Source organism: Chionomys nivalis, chromosome 2, assembly GCF_950005125.1.
Source record: "Chionomys nivalis chromosome 2, mChiNiv1.1, whole genome shotgun sequence".
Taxonomy (NCBI): Eukaryota; Metazoa; Chordata; class Mammalia; order Rodentia; family Cricetidae; genus Chionomys; species Chionomys nivalis.
The window spans coordinates 19696996-19712519 of record NC_080087.1 but is presented as its reverse complement, the minus strand read 5'-3'; the positions used below and the strand labels follow the sequence as shown (position 1 = coordinate 19712519).

At 40.7% G+C, this 15524-nt stretch overlaps 1 protein-coding gene across 3 annotated transcripts in view; it reads left to right on the top strand.

Moving 5' to 3' along the window:
• Nucleotides 1-15524, top strand: part of Pcmt1 (protein-L-isoaspartate (D-aspartate) O-methyltransferase) — a 34242-nt gene that overhangs the window by 7805 nt on the left and 10913 nt on the right. For all 3 annotated transcript variants that reach the window (XM_057761637.1, XM_057761639.1, XM_057761638.1), the window contains exons 2-4: nt 7183-7287; nt 8858-8889; nt 13558-13662. In XM_057761637.1, the coding sequence (XP_057617620.1) occupies nt 7183-7287; nt 8858-8889; nt 13558-13662 (242 nt within the window). The remainder of the gene's footprint in view (nt 1-7182; nt 7288-8857; nt 8890-13557; nt 13663-15524) is intronic.

Here is a 15524-nt window from a genome sequence, read left to right as displayed (position 1 = left end):
ATATCCTATTCTTCTGAAATACAGTAATAGGACAAGCAAAGGCATACGTTTGTATTCCAAGAGGGCATAGAAAGATGGGATCAGATAAACCCAAAGCCAGTGCCCCAGCAGGGCAAACATAAAATCCTTTCTGTAGCTGGTGTTCAGGATGCTCCCTAATAAGTGTGGACAGCCAGGGGTCTGGGTAGCCACACCTAGGGCTTGTCTTGTCACTCTTTCAGCCTCTTACAGGGACATACACTGCCTGTAGTTTTCTTTGCAGGTGTTCTCAGCTCCTGGCAGTTCTGACGTTCCAGAATCTTTACTGCGGTCTACACTTCACTCCCTCAACTTCATTATTTTTTATGTAGTTCACAGCTCCTTTCAGGGCCCCCAACCCTGCCAAGATTGTCTGACTTCCTAGGTTTTCCTTTGTATTCTTAGGGGATATCTCTACCATTACATCATTTTTTTTTATTCTTTTTTAATTAAAATTTCCAACTGCTCCCCGTTTCCCATTTCCCTCCCCTCCATTACATCATTTTAACTGAAAAAAGATATATTTATTCAATGTCTGAGTGTTTTGTGTTCAGATATATATGGGCACCATAGTGTGCCTTGTGCTGATGTAATGTAGAAGAGAATTTCAGATCTTTTCTTACAAGAGTTATAGACATTATAAGATGTCACGGGGTGCTGGGACCCACACCTCCATCCTCTGCAAGAGCAGTAAGTGCTAGTAACTGCTGAGTCATCTCTCCAGCCATAACTTGGCATTCTCAAGTACTGAAAAACCATCATGCTCTTCCTCCATGTACAATGGAGCCAACTGACGTCCATTCTTGGGTGGTCTTGTCACAGGTCCAAAACAGTAGAGCAAATCAAATATGGATTGAAGTCTTAAAAACTGTGAACCAGAATATACCCATACATAAATTATCTTAGGTACTTATTGTAACAAGAGAGAGCTGGCTAATAGCGGTATTGCGTTGTAGGGCAACTGACTACAGCTACACCTGGAACAATGCAATAACAGTCCTGGGAATTTGTTCATGGAAAGAATCTGAAAAGACAAAAAGCTTAATATGCTGAAAGCACAGTTTAGCAGGTGACTGTGGTAGAGGCTCAGAGGACTAGAATACAGATTAGAGTGCAGACAGTAAATACTGTGCAGATGAGGTTTCCATGGAAACGATTCTATTGGCAATTGGGCTAAGCACCATCCTTGTTAACCTGTGGAAACAGCTGGACTACATTTTATCCATGCCCTGAGACTGGGAACCTGAGCTTAAATCAACAGACCAGTTTATATTTTAGAGGAAATTTCAGAGCAAAAATGGCATTCAGGCTGTGTCATGAATTTACCGGCTAAGAGCTTTTAGCCAAATTTATAGCGAGAAGTAGGAGTAGAAAGAACAGAGCAGAATGATTTGAGAAACTTGTAGTTTGGCCAGAAGAATACCTATAAAAGAAATACCAATAAGTTGCTTTAAAAAAAAAAAAGCAAAAAAGATAAGCGCCATTAAAAATAAGCCAAATGTTTTGCATCAGAACAATGTGTATCTCAGGAATCGGTAAGACCCTACTCAACACAATGAAAATTTTATTTAAAAACCTGGCCATACAGGGCTGGAGCAAAAACAAAACAAAACAAAACAAAACAAAAAAACAAGCAATGTCCACGGAGCTGGGGATGTAGCTCAGCTGGCAAAGTGCCTGCCTGCTTCACAAGCACAAGGGACTGAGCCCAACCCCCAGAACCCAAGTTAAAAAAAAATAAACAAGCCAGACTGGGCATTCGTGGCGCACACCTTTATTCCCAGCACTAGGGAGGCAAAGGCATGCAGATCTCTGTGAGTTTAATGCCATCCTGGTCTAAAGAGTGAGTTCCACAACAGGCTCCAAAGCTATAGAGAAACCCTGTCACAGAAACCCAAAACCAAACAAAAAAACAAGCCAGGCATGGTGATGTATGCTCGTAATCCCACAGGAAGGCAGAGACAGTGGATGGATCCCTGTGACTCAGTGGCCAGCCCACTTGGTGACATCCAGGCTGGTGATGGATTGAGATCAACCCTGTCTCAGAAAAAAAGGTGGACATTGTCTAAAGAAGAATATCCAAGGTGGTTCCCTGGTCTCCTTTTAAAGTTGACAGAACAGACTTGCTCTCTTTTCAGAATAAAATATATTATCAACTTTTGTAAACAAATTGAAACCATATTACCCTAAGAACAGGTTAGCCTCAAACCCAAGGAGATTAGCCTGCCTCTGCCTCCAGAGTGCTGGGATTAAAGACATGCACCACCACGCCCAACCTCTTGTGTAATATTTTTGTGTTTTTTTCCCCTTAAATTTGATTCACCCTCTGTCCCTTTTTACACCCCAAGTTTGAAAGAAAAATTTATCCATTCTTAATATGGCCCTTAGTTTTTGAAACTTTAAAATTTAGCTTATAATTTAAATTCTGTTAAAACCCTAATAAGATCTTATTTGGATTGGCTACATATTTGGATCCACAATAGCCATTTTTATAGTTGATTAATGAGGGTCCCTGTATCCTGAGGTTACAAGCAGATTATGTAAGGGTGTTTCAAAAGCTGGTCAGTGTTTCAATAGGTTGATGATAATTGGGTATTTAGCCTCTAATTAGGCTGTACATGCAAAGCAAAACAGCACATTACTTTTTTTGCACCTCTAAAGACAAATCAGTTATATTTGAAAGAAATTCTTCTTGCAGTGGTGGATATATATATGTGTGTGTGCATGTACCAAAAATAAGAAAATTATTTAGTGCAGCTTGGTTTAGCCATCTCATATGGGTGCTGATAGTTGAACTAGGGTCCTTTGGAAAAGCAGCCGGTGCTCATAACTGCTCTCTGTCTCTGTAGCTCCTTTTGCATCATCAGAAACATTTTACTGTTTGCCCTCGTTATGTATTTATTCATTTATTTGTTTGTTTGTTTATTGTTCTTTGGTTTTTCGAGACAGAGTTTCTCTGTAGCTTTGGAACCTGTCCTGGAACTTGCTCTGTAGACTAGGCTGGCCTCGAACTCTCAGAGGCCTGTCTCTGCCTCCTGACTGCTGGGATTACAGGTGTGCACCATCACCACCCAGCCCCCCTTTTCATTTTTAATCTCCACAGTTATAGGGTTGTGGCCTGCAGTTTAAGAAGCTAGGCTCTGGCTGGCTGGTCAGCCATTAAAAGCTAGGCTTACAACCAAAAACATAAGAACCTAGGCTCTAAAAGGATCCACAAGTAGGGTTGTGTGCACCCCTTCTTAAATTCTTGAAGCAGTGGTTACTCCTTATTTATTGCCTTAGAAGTTCTTCATCTGAATTTCTTGAAAACTGCTTCAAAAATTTCTTGTTTTGCTTTGAATGTTCCTCTAAAAAACCTAATATTACCTCCTACTTTTAGCCTGTCTTGAGGTTCTAATTTTTTTTTAATGGATTATTTTAAATCTGGAAAAAGACATTTTCCAGAATATGTTTTAAAGTTGATTATTCCTGGATTGCTTATTTTCTGGGGAGCTTCAAATGATCTTTGTAGTCGTTCACTGTGAGCTTAGTTTTCTTTAGTGTAGCCTTGACTGAGGCCAGCTTAGTTTTCTTCTCTCTTGTCTTGAGGCATTGTCTGGAGAGGACATCAGGCTGCCGCCAGGAGCTCTGCTTGATTTGCAGGTTTGTGACAGGTGATGGGGTGTCAGTGGTTGACAACAATGGAGGAGAGAAGTGCTGCTGCCTCCGCTCAGACTGCTTTCTGTGTGGCTCTCTACTTCTTCCCCGCAGAACAGTGCACCTTCTTGCTGCCTTTCCTTTAAAGTGTGGTTTTCCTTACACAGCTTTACTATGGTAAATCCAATGAGTATAATTTATCCATTTAAATGGTATCATTCAAGGGTTTTGCTGTGTTTGTAGAGATGTTCAGTCACTGCCATGGTCACATTAACGTTTTCATTACCTAGAATGACACTTTGTCTCACATTCTTAGTTTTTCCGCATCCTCAACTTTAAGCAACTACTAATCTAATTTTAATCTACGGATTTACCTATTTTGGATATTTTATTTAAATTTCATATAATATATAACAATCTATAACCTCTTTCATAATTTTTTCAGGTTCTTCCATGTTTTATGAATGATTAGTTCATCCCATTTTGTGACTAAGTGATGTTCCATTACACAGATACACCACATTTTATACCATTCATCCTTTGATGGGCATTTGAATTGTTTCTACTTTTTAACCGACTATTCTAAGTAGTGCTATGAGCGTTTGTGCGTATGTTTATAGGAAGTTAGAAGTTTTCATTTCTTTTGGAAATATACTTAGGAGTGGAATTACTCACCATTTGATAGCTTCATGTTTAGCCACTCTAAACTGACTGTACCATTTTTTATTCCCGTTAGATGTGCACAAGGATTCTAATTTCTCAAATCCTTATAATTCTTGTTATTGTCTGGCTTACTTTTGAAGGAGGCAGGATCTTACTATGGTGTCCAAGCTGACTTCAGGTTCCTGAGACTACAAGTGTTCCTACTGACTTTGGCTTCTTATCTTGCTTTTTATTGTAGTCATCTTAGTGAGTGACAAATGGTGTTTCGTGGTGGTTAAAATTTGCATTTTCAAGATGTGGTGTGGTGGCACATGCCTTTAATCCTAGCACTTGGGAGGCAGAGGCAGGTCAATCTCTGTGAGTTCGAGGCCAGCCTGATCTGCAAAGCCAGGACAGCCAGAGCTGTATACAATAAAATCCTATCTCAAAAAACAAAGCAAAACAAAATTGTATTTTTCTGGTGACTAGTGATGATTGGCATATTTTCATGTATTATGTGTATCTTTGGAGAAATGCCTAGTTAGATTTACATCTTTTAAAAATTGGGCCTTTTTTCAACTTTTTTTTTCAGATTAATTTTTTAAAAAATTATTTTGTGTAGAAGAGGGATTATATGCATATGAGTATAGGTGCCTTAGGAAGCCAGAGGCTTTGGGTTCCCAGAGCTAGAGTTACAGGTGGTTATAAACTTACTGATCCAGGTGCTGAGAATCAAATGTGGGCCTTCTGCAATAGTATTATTTGCTCTATACTGTGGAGCTAAGTCCTCAGGTAATTTTTTTTTTTTTTGTTTTTGTTTTTCGAGACAGGGTTTCTCTGTGGTTTTGGAGCCTGTCCTAGAACTAGCTCTTGTAGACCAGGCTGGTCTCGAACTCACAGAGATCCGCCTGCCTCTGCCTCCCGAGTGCTGGGATTAAAGGCGTGCGCCACCAACTGCCCGGCTCTCAGGTAATCTTTTACAAACTTTCTGGGTTTTATTTTTGATAGAATCAGAGACTGATCCCAGGACCTTGAGGCATGCTAGGTAAGTCCTCTGCTACTGAGTAGAATCCCCAGCTCTGACTGCTTTTAGTACTGTCACTAGAGTTCTCCTAGGGTCTCACGTCACCCCGCTGGTGTCAAGGTCACTGTGCGTAGCAGATGACCTTGAACTTGTTACCCTTTTGCCTCCACCTCCCACTTGTCACCACACCTCGCTAAGACTTCTCAGATAAATGATTTATAATTATCGTCAGGTCTTTTGAAACACAATTGCTTTTTAGTTTTGATGCTTTTGTTGTGATATCTAAGAATCCATCATCAGATCTAAAGTTTTGACTACTTAGCCAATTTTTTTCTTTTTAGACATTTTGTTTTTTAGATTTATGTGTTTTGAGTATTTTACTTGCATGCATGTGCACCATGTGCATGCCTGTCCCTACAGAGGTGAGCCAAGGGCATTAGATCCCCATGGAACCCAACCATGTGGGTGCTAGGAATAGAATCGGTTTTCTGCAAGAGCAGCCAGAGTTCTTATGCACTGACCCATCTCTCCAGCCCTTCATTGTCTTTTCTTCTATGAAGATCTTCTTGTGGCTCTTACATTTAGGTGTAGATTTTTGTTTCGTTGGTTGTTTTGTTTTATATTTGGGTTTTCAAGACAGGCACAGTTTGATGAAAATTATTCTGATTATAATTTACTCAATCTTTCATGCAGAGCAAAGCATACATGAATCTCCTTGAGGAACAAAGTAAGCTGAATACAAATCAGACATGATTACATTAAAACTCTTTGTAAAGTCCATAAAAATAGGGTCTATAGATTGACTGAGAAAAACAAGCTTGCGATAATAAGGGCCTGGAGGAGAGTCAGGTGCCAGAAAAGTCTCTGGGCATGCAGATATCGCAAAGGTCACCAGGCTGGAAGGCATATCATTGCAGCCTTCTGGGAGGTTAACAGGTATTAGCAATCCTTCCCTCGAAGGATAGACTCTGTGATAACATTTCGGGTTCCCCTGGTGCTCATCTGGGAGCACAAGGCCTCGTTGTCTCCCATAGTACTTAGCACTGTACTTCTTTTTGGGGGAATGATTTCATCAGTGCTTAATCTGTGTCTTTTGCTTCCTTTTTCTTTTGTACTCTCTTTCTGAGAGTGATGCTGCAGGTCATGTTGGCTTTGTTTCTTCCCCTTCTTGATATCAGGTTTAGGGTTTTATTGTGTTAACTTTTTTGAACAGCTGTATGACCATCATTAACTTTCCAAAATTGAAAGTTCCACAATTGATGAATAAATGACATTACTTTGCATAAATAGTTAAGCTACTTGTGTTGCTTTAACTGGTCTCATTTTTAAGGTAGCTATTTATAGGCCAAGTAGTGATAATGCACACCTTTAATCCCAGGCAGATTTCTGTGAGTTTGATGCCAGCCAGGTTTACAGAGTGAGTCCTGGGTCAGCTACGGCTACATAGAGAAACCCTGTTTCAAAAAAGAAAAGAAAAGAAAAAGCTATTTATAATGTCAAACCCAGTACTTGCTGCTGAACCTCAGCTTCGTGTGTCTTGACTGCTGAATACTCCTACTTGTGTGACCCGTAGCTCTCGGCTAATCCTGATCCTTTCCAGGTCTCCTCATATCATCAGGTGACTGTCACCTCACCTGTTACCCCACTTCCACTCCAGCTCAGTATACATTACTGGATGTAACTGAAACCCTTCTCCTTTTCTCCATTCTGACTTCTATCATTAGAGCCAAGTGACCTGTGCCTGCATCGTGGCCGACTTCTGGCCTTACCTGCTTCAGTCTGTACTCTGTAGTGTAGCCAGAGTGATTCGGAAATACATCTGATGTCATATCTGCTTAAAATATCTGTCTCATTCATTTCAGAAAATGGAATCATCAAGACAGATAAAGTATTTGAAGTGATGCTGGCTACAGATCGCTCCCATTATGCAAAATCTAACCCTTATATGGATTCTCCACAATCAATAGGTAAGCTTTATATTTCTGAAAAGTTGTGTTTTCCATGAGTTACTCTGTAATTTTTTTTCTCAAGACAGGATTAAAGGTGTGCATAGTATACAGATGTGAATTATAGCCCCACTAGTTGAAATTTTGTTGCTCAATTTTAATAATTCCAAAATACCCTTTGTAACAAAATGCATCTTTTTCTATATCTTTAAAAATATATTGCCGGGCAGTGGTGGCGCACGCCTTTAATCCCAGCACTCGGGAGGCAGAGGCAGGCGAATCTCTGTGAGTTCGAGGCCAGCCTGGTCTACAAGAGCTAGTTCCAGGACAGGAACCAAAAGCTACGGAGAAACCCTGTCTCGAAAAAAAAAAAAAATTATGTGAGTCAGGAAGTTGGGGGATTTTTTTTTTTAAGGAAAAACAAAACTTTAATGAAAACCTAAGTTTTAGCTGAGTGCCAAGTTTTATTGAGGATCCTTAATTTTGAATTTGCATATTAGCATTGATTTTTGAAATCACTATTTAAAGGGAATAAGTAAGTCATTATTGACTTTTCTGCTTCTCTGGGCCCGATGCTTTGCCTTTCCTTTGTCTTTAGAAAGTTCCGTATTTAACTCCTTGTCCTGAAGCAGGTTTTGCTGAGCTGCTGAGCCTTGGCAGTGGGCGCCTTTGAGGCTTAGAAGTGCCTCAGGATTCTGTGGGCCAGCTGCCATGTCTTCTTTTGAAGCACTGTGACAGTCAGCAAGAAGATCCTGGGGAGCTTCTGAACCCCAAGGCACCTGCTACCACCGCTCAGTGAAAACTGCTTCAGAGGCAGAAGCAGGTAAATAAATCTTGAGAATGTAACACCAAAAGGAAAGAAAACATGGGCTAAAAAACCAGCACAAGACAGTGATTTACCCATGGGCAGCAATAGAGGAGCAAATCTCTTAAACTGGTTATCTGACTTTTAAAGTGTTGTCTGAAGTGTAAAACTAGTATTCTGCTAAGATTTTGCATACTTACTATACTTGTGAAATCTGAAGAGAATGAGTGAAAAGTAATTTACCAGTTCTCAGTGTGTTGAAAGCCTTCCTAGTACAAGCCTGTAATCCCAGATACTTGGGAGGCTAAGGCAGGAAAAGGCTGAGCTCAAGGCCTGCCTAGGCTCATTTGGAGATCCTCTCAAAAAGGGAAGGAGCAAAGGACCCAAGCTGGCATGGTTAGGACATGCTTGTAAACTGGGCACTTGGGGGGGTGAAGGTAGGAGGATCAGGTGTCCAGGCCGGTCCAGACTAGCCTTGGCTGTGTGAGACCTTGTCTCAGACAACAACAGTGGTGCTGATGGAGTATCTTTTTCTTGTTGGCCAACCACGCAGAAGGCATCTTTAGCAGTAGAGGAGTTGGTTTACTACATGAGCGCAGTAGCCTTTGATATGATTGTATTTTCTAACTTCTACCTTACATCAGTTTTCTAACAAATTTTGCTTTAAGATTATAAAAACTGGAAAAAATGTGAAAAACAATGTTTGGCTATTAGAAAAGGAGCTGTGTGCATTATATGGTGTGTTTTTGTAGCTGAGTGTGTCAACATTCTCTTCTTGTTTTGTAGGCTTCCAAGCTACCATTAGCGCCCCTCACATGGTGAGTTAACCCTACACTTGACCATGCGCAGGCACATTTACTGGAGTGACCATTTCTTTTCTTTCGTTTTGAGACAGTGTCTTACTGTATAGATCAGGCCGGCCCCAAACTCACAGAGAGTTAGTTGTCTCTGCTTCTAACTCCCAAGTGCTGGGATTAAAGGTGTGCACTAACATGCCGGGCCAAACAGCTTATTTTATACTTGGTATTTAGAAGAACTCTCCTTGTTAGAAGCTGCCATCATTAAAGGTTTCAGTGTCTGTTGTTAGCACCTGTGACAGAGAAATTGAACCTAACAAAAAGCTAAGTAACGGAGAGAGTGTTGTCTGTAATTCAGAGGCTTATCCTGTGTGATTCTTCCTGGGATGGTGTGAACTGATGTCTATTCACTGTAGCTGGGCACCTACAGTAGACCAGGAGACAGTTCCAGCCAGCCAACTTGGTAAGCCAGTGAGCTTATTGTGGTAACAGAGACTTAGAGGAGCTTGGTGACTCACAGGCCACTGTGTCACTGCAAGAGCCACTCCAGCATGGGTCATAATGTCCAAAAGCCACAGGTAGAAACCCTGCATGATCTTCAGGAAGTTCTGTCGGACACATTGCCCCAAATTGTTAACAGATCATCTGACCCTGAGCAGAGGGAAGCAGCCCACTGTCCATCTGAGCTTCCAGAGCTCCCAGAGCTTCCTCTCCTCCACTGGGAGTGCTCTGATTCCGGAAGTAGCTCCAGCACCATGCTCTGGGGATCTTCAGCTTTCACAGTTGGTTTGGAAAACCATTAGGGAGTAGTGATGGACACCAGGTGTAAAGACCTGTTTAAGATCTGGTTTTTTGATCTACTGGAAATTTTCTTGTTTGTAAGTATTAGTTTTAAGTATTAGTTTCTTGAATTGGTACTGCATTGAATTTTGGTGAAGAAAATAGTAGCTTTCTGATTCTTTTAAAGTACTTGGGTAGGAAAAGCTCATGTGTAAGCTTACTTCTAAATTATGTTACCACATATGTATTTATAATATACTGAAAATACTAGAAGAAAACTACTTACAAAAATTGAATATAAAGCATTACAAAAAATATAGAGGTCAAATAAGCAGAAATTCGAGACAGGGTTTTTCCGTAGCTTTTTTTTTTTTTTTTTTTTTGGTTCCTGTCTTGGAACTAGCTCTTTTTTTTGTTGTTGTTGTTGTTGTTGTTGTTGTTGTTTTGTTTTTCGAGACAGGGTTTCTCTGTGGTTTTGGAGCCTGTCCTGGAACTGGCTCTTGTAGACCAGGCTGGCCTCGAACTCACAGAGATCAGCCTGCCTCTGCCTCCCGAGTGCTGGGATTCATGGTATATCTTTTTAAAAGATGTTTTTATTACATTATTTATTTCTTTTTTGTTTTGCTTTGTTTTTTTTCGAGACAAGGTTTCTCTGTAGTTTTGGTGCCTGTCCTGTAACTAGCTCTTGTAGACCAGGCTGGCTTCGAACTCAGAGATCCACCTGTCTCTGCCTCCCGAGTGCTGGGATTAAAGGCGTGCGCGACCACTGCCCCGTCACATTATTTATTTCTTTTGGGTGTGTGGAAGGGCATATGGAGGGTCAAGAACAACTTTTTATAGATCTTATCTCACCTTTTACCATGTAGGTCTTGGAGTTTGAATTCAGGTTGTCAGGCTTGGCATCAAGCGTCTTTATCTTCTGAGCCATCTTAGCTGCCCTAAATATGTCTTGTAATTAAAAACATAAGACTTTTAGAGTTGGATATGGTAGTGCACACCCTTGGGAGGTTGAGGCAGGAGAATTGTGAGTTTGGTGCCAGCCTTAACTACATAGTGACAGGTATCTTAGGGTTTCTATTGTTGTGGAGACACCGTGACCATGGCAACTCTTATAAAGAAAACATTTAAATGGGGTGGCTCCCTTACAGTTCAGAGGTTCAGTCCATTATCGACATGGTAGAGAGAATGGCAGCTGGAAGTATGGAGGTGTGCAGGCAGACATGGTAGTGGAGAAGGTGCTGAGAATTCTTACATCTTGATAGGTAGGCAATAGAAAGTGGTCTTTCTCACCGGGTGTGGCTTGAGCATATATGAGACCACCGCAAAGCCTGCCTCCACAGTGATATACTTCCTCCAACACGACCACACGTACTCCAGCCAATCCGCTCCTCCTAATAGTGCCATTCCCTTTGGGTTCTATTTTCTTTCAAACCATCATACAAGGTCATCTTGAGCTAGGTAGTAGGACTCTAACTCAAAAAGGGGCTTGGGGTTGTAGAGAAAAATGCTAGAAACTAAGCTAAAATGAGAAAAGCTAAGAAATACTTATAATATGTATGACAAAATAGAAAAATTCAATAAGTATTCATAAAAACACATGTTTTTATGAGTATCTTTGAAATTAGTAGAAGAAAAGTCCCAAAGAAAAATAAAGGACAAGATTGATAGTTTTTTGAGAAAGAAATGCAGTATTATTGACTAATAAATAAAAGTTATTTCATGGAAATTAGTATATTTCAAATTAATATTAGTAAAGGGCCATTTTTCATCAGTCAGGTTGCTAGTGATCAAAATTGGTAATACTTTACATTGGAAAGAGGAAACTGGTTGTTATATTCATGTGTGTGTGTGTGTTGCAACAGTAAAGTTGTGTTTGGAAGGCCATATGGCCACACACACATACACACACACCTTAGTTACTTTTTAAAAACTATTTTTATTAAAAAAAAAAAGAAAAACAAAAAGCCTGGTGGTGGCACCCGTCTTTAATCCCAGCACTCAGGAGGCAGAGGCAGGTGGATCTCTGTGAGTTCAAGGCTAGCCCAGTCTACAGAGCTAGTTCCAGGTCAGGCTCCAAAGCTACACAGAGAAGCCCTGTTTTAGGGCCGGGAGTGGGTGGAGGGGGAGAATTTAACATAATATACAGATAATTCTTTTTTTTTTTTTTTTTTTGAGGCAGGGTTTCTCTGTGTAACAATCTTGGCTGTCCTGTAATTTGCTTTGTAGACCAGGCTGGCCTTGAACTCACAGAGAGCCTTCTGCCTCTGCCTCCAAAATGCTGGGGTTAAAGGTATTTGCCCCGGTGGCCAGATAATTCTAAGATTTTGGGTGGCAGGAGCCATGTGACTTAAGGGAACAAGGCCTGACAGTAGCACAAACAAGGTCGCTTGTGGCAAGGCGTAGGGAGACCCTGACCCATTTGGCAAAGCTTGTAGATAGTTCACTGCATAATTCTGGGCCTGACCCCGGGGGCATAAGTGCTACCTGCTCTCCTTGCTTTCATTTATGCTGGCCACACTGCTGGTGACCTTTAGTTTCACTTGCTCAGGGTAAAATAGCTGTTACAGAGGAAAACTCCCCTGGTGACTCTCCTCTGAGTGAGCCAGAGATGTTAAAAATATAGTGGACTAATTCAGCCCCTAAAGCCTTTGATATTTCAGGTGTGACCATGAGTTCAGACTTAAGAACAGGCTGTTGTTGCCTTTCCAGTGCCCCTTGTAACTAGCCTGGAAGAGTCACAGTAGTTCATGAAATTTAATATTACAAATTTGCATAACCTGTGGAGAGAATGAGTTTAACCACAAGAGTCTAGGAGAAATGCTAATAAATAGATGGTATCAGGAGTTAATGGGAACAGTCTAGAGACAGGGATTGAAGCAGAATCATAGAAGCCCACAGTTGTTTGATAGCTGTGCCAATATCCTAAGTTGAGAGGAGAAGGGCATGAGAACAAGAGATAAACAGTGCCAACCAATAAGAGTAAGTTTCTAAGTTATGTTACTTATAGGATAAAAGGAAAAACCGGGTATATCCCCAGAGGAGAGGGAATGGTACAGAATGTAGAATGAATTGATCCAGCTTTGGCTGGTGAGTTGATTGTAGGAACCCAGATCCTACCAGATGTAAATGTTAACCGATAAAGACAAAACTGTCTCTCACTCTGCATAACGCTGTAACCGCAAATGCTGCCAACTGAGCATACTGTTCTATTGTAGGTTGCCGAGTTAGAAAACTTCCTTTGTAGCTTGCAACACTGCTTACGCTTCTAACATTAGAGCTATAGATCAAATAGGTAGTAGTTACCAGTGGGAAAGATGGAAGGTGAAAGAAGTAAAGGAACAAACTAGTAATTATTGTAACCATTTTTAGAAACTTACAGGAACAAATCTGATTATAAAACTGTTTATGCAGACCATTAAAATTATATAAATAAAAATGATCCAGGCTATCTGGGGCCACTTGTTTAAAACAGGTAGTCACAGTTTCTTCAAAGTGCTGACTTCACAAATCCGTCCCATGTCATCAGACCCATTTGGAGATAGGCCACCAGCATCAGGGTCTTAACTATGTAGCCCTGGCTGGCCTGGCCTGGAACTCACCATGTAAACCAGGTTGACTTCTGCCTCCTGAATGTTAGGATTAGAGGTGTGCAACACCACACCCAGAACTTTATATTATATGACTTATTGTTATTATTACAGCTATGTTTAGTAACTTTATTACATTTTTTGTTATAAAAGATTGAAGCTACCTTGAATCTCTTCAATATTGATATTTGTTATAATGCATTCATACCTGAATATAGTTTAGTAGTAGAAAGAACTTCAGTAGAGTGTTGCCAACTACTGACATGAGGTGATGTATGGGCTTCAAGAAGAAATGAACATTTGGTTAATTTTCTTTTGGCAGCATGCATATGCACTAGAACTTCTGTTTGACCAGTTACATGAAGGTGCTAAAGCCCTTGATGTAGGATCTGGAAGCGGAATCCTCACTGCATGTTTTGCACGGATGGTAAGAACTTTAATCTCCCTCATGAGGCTACTAGAAATTTATTACATGATTAGCTATGGTTACATGGTTTATTCTTACTAGTAGTTTTAATCTTTGTTTTGTTCTATTAATTTGGTAATTTAAACCAGGTAGAGGTATGCACGCACCCAGAAAGCAGGCGGATCTCTGAGTTCAGGCCAGCCTGGACTACCGAGTGAGTTCCAGGACAACCAGAGCTACACAGATAAACCTGTCTCAAAAACAAAACAAAACAAAAAAAAAAACCAAACCAACAAAAAGTAGGATTATAGTTGCAAGTGATCGAACATTTAAACCCCAAACTGTAGAACTCAAAGAGAATTTATTTAGCTTGTCTACTAGAAAAGCCTAGGGGCTTCCCTGGGTTCTTATGTAGCTGGATTTAGAAAGCCAGACTTAACTGGGCGGTATAGCACGAGTTCTAGTTGATCTTAATAATAAAAACCCAGAGTCAGATATAGGGGTTAATGCTGAAGATCAGAGAAGCAGAGAGGCCAGCCACTAGAGAGTTCTTTTACCTTTACCAATGCTCAGACTGAAGGGGTGATCCTGTCCTCAGACTGTATGTCCAGACTCCATCTGTCTCCACAAAACCTCAGACTGCCTGAACTCCTGTCTCCTTTCACCTTAAAATCCTTTCTCTACCTTCCTAGTGCTGTGATTAGAGGCATGTGATCCCAAGTGCTGGGATCACCTTTGTGTGAACTCATTTAGACAGATTCAGTCTTGTGTAGTCCAGGGTGACCCCACGTGACCCCAACATGGCAGCCCAGTTCTGTTTAGTTCTCATCTGACAGAAGAGTGTGAAGCTGGCCTGGTTTTAGGCTGTCTTGCATGTTTCCTAAGAGCTTTTCCTTAGAAAAAGGTGAGGTGCTGGCTTGCTTACTGTACCTCAGTGTTTAGCAAAGAGGCTTATCTGGTGAAGCTGTCCAGAGTATAGGCAGGGGTTCACTAAAGCACCTGGAGTGACCGCCGTCTGTGCTCAGAGTCCTGGCAGGTTGGTGATGAGGAACTCTGTGTCCAGAGAGGTCCTGGTCAATGTAACGTGAGATGTGTGCTCTGTCTAGATGTGCAGTAGATCCTGCAGTGTAACTCTATAGAGATAAGAGTTTTGTCTAAATTTTTTTCTTGCCATTTGTTAAATATTTAAGATTAGTGGCCAGCACACAGTGAGGGCCACGATCTTTTCTAGTGTTTTATTGGTTTTATAGAGTTCAAGTCCTCAGAACTGGGTATCAGGAATTCTTTTATAAAAAGCTAAAAATAGCGTTTAATTAGCAAATCATTCTCTAGTGTTGATATGTTACTGGTTTCAAAGGAATATTCACTTAAAAATATCATTAGGGGACCAATAAGATGACTTAATCGGGTAAAGGCACTTGCTGCCAGTCCTGACAGACTGAGTTCATTCCTGGAGCCACATGGGAGGAAGAGAGAACAGTTTCCCACATGTTCTCTGCCCTCTCCACATGTGCCATGGCACATGCCTCCTACACGTAAAATAAGCAAATAAATGTAGTAAAAAAAAGGTTTCTTAGTTGTCTTTTAAAAAGATACTGTTTTTCAAGCATTTACCTGTAGTTATCAGTGTTCTGTGTGTTTATCATGTGTTCTTTTCTTTCTCATTTATGAGGTATAGACCCCATTTTTTCTTAGTATTCAGGTAGGACCCAGGAGTTTGTTCAGGCCTTTATTCTGTTATTCTTTATTTTGTTATCAGTGTTGATACTTAAGTCGTTTTTATATATTTATGAATTTTCTTTTTTTGAGACAGGGTCTCACTGTGTGGTCCTGGCTGCCCTGGACTTGCTGTGCAGACCACACTGGCATCTAATTCAGAGATT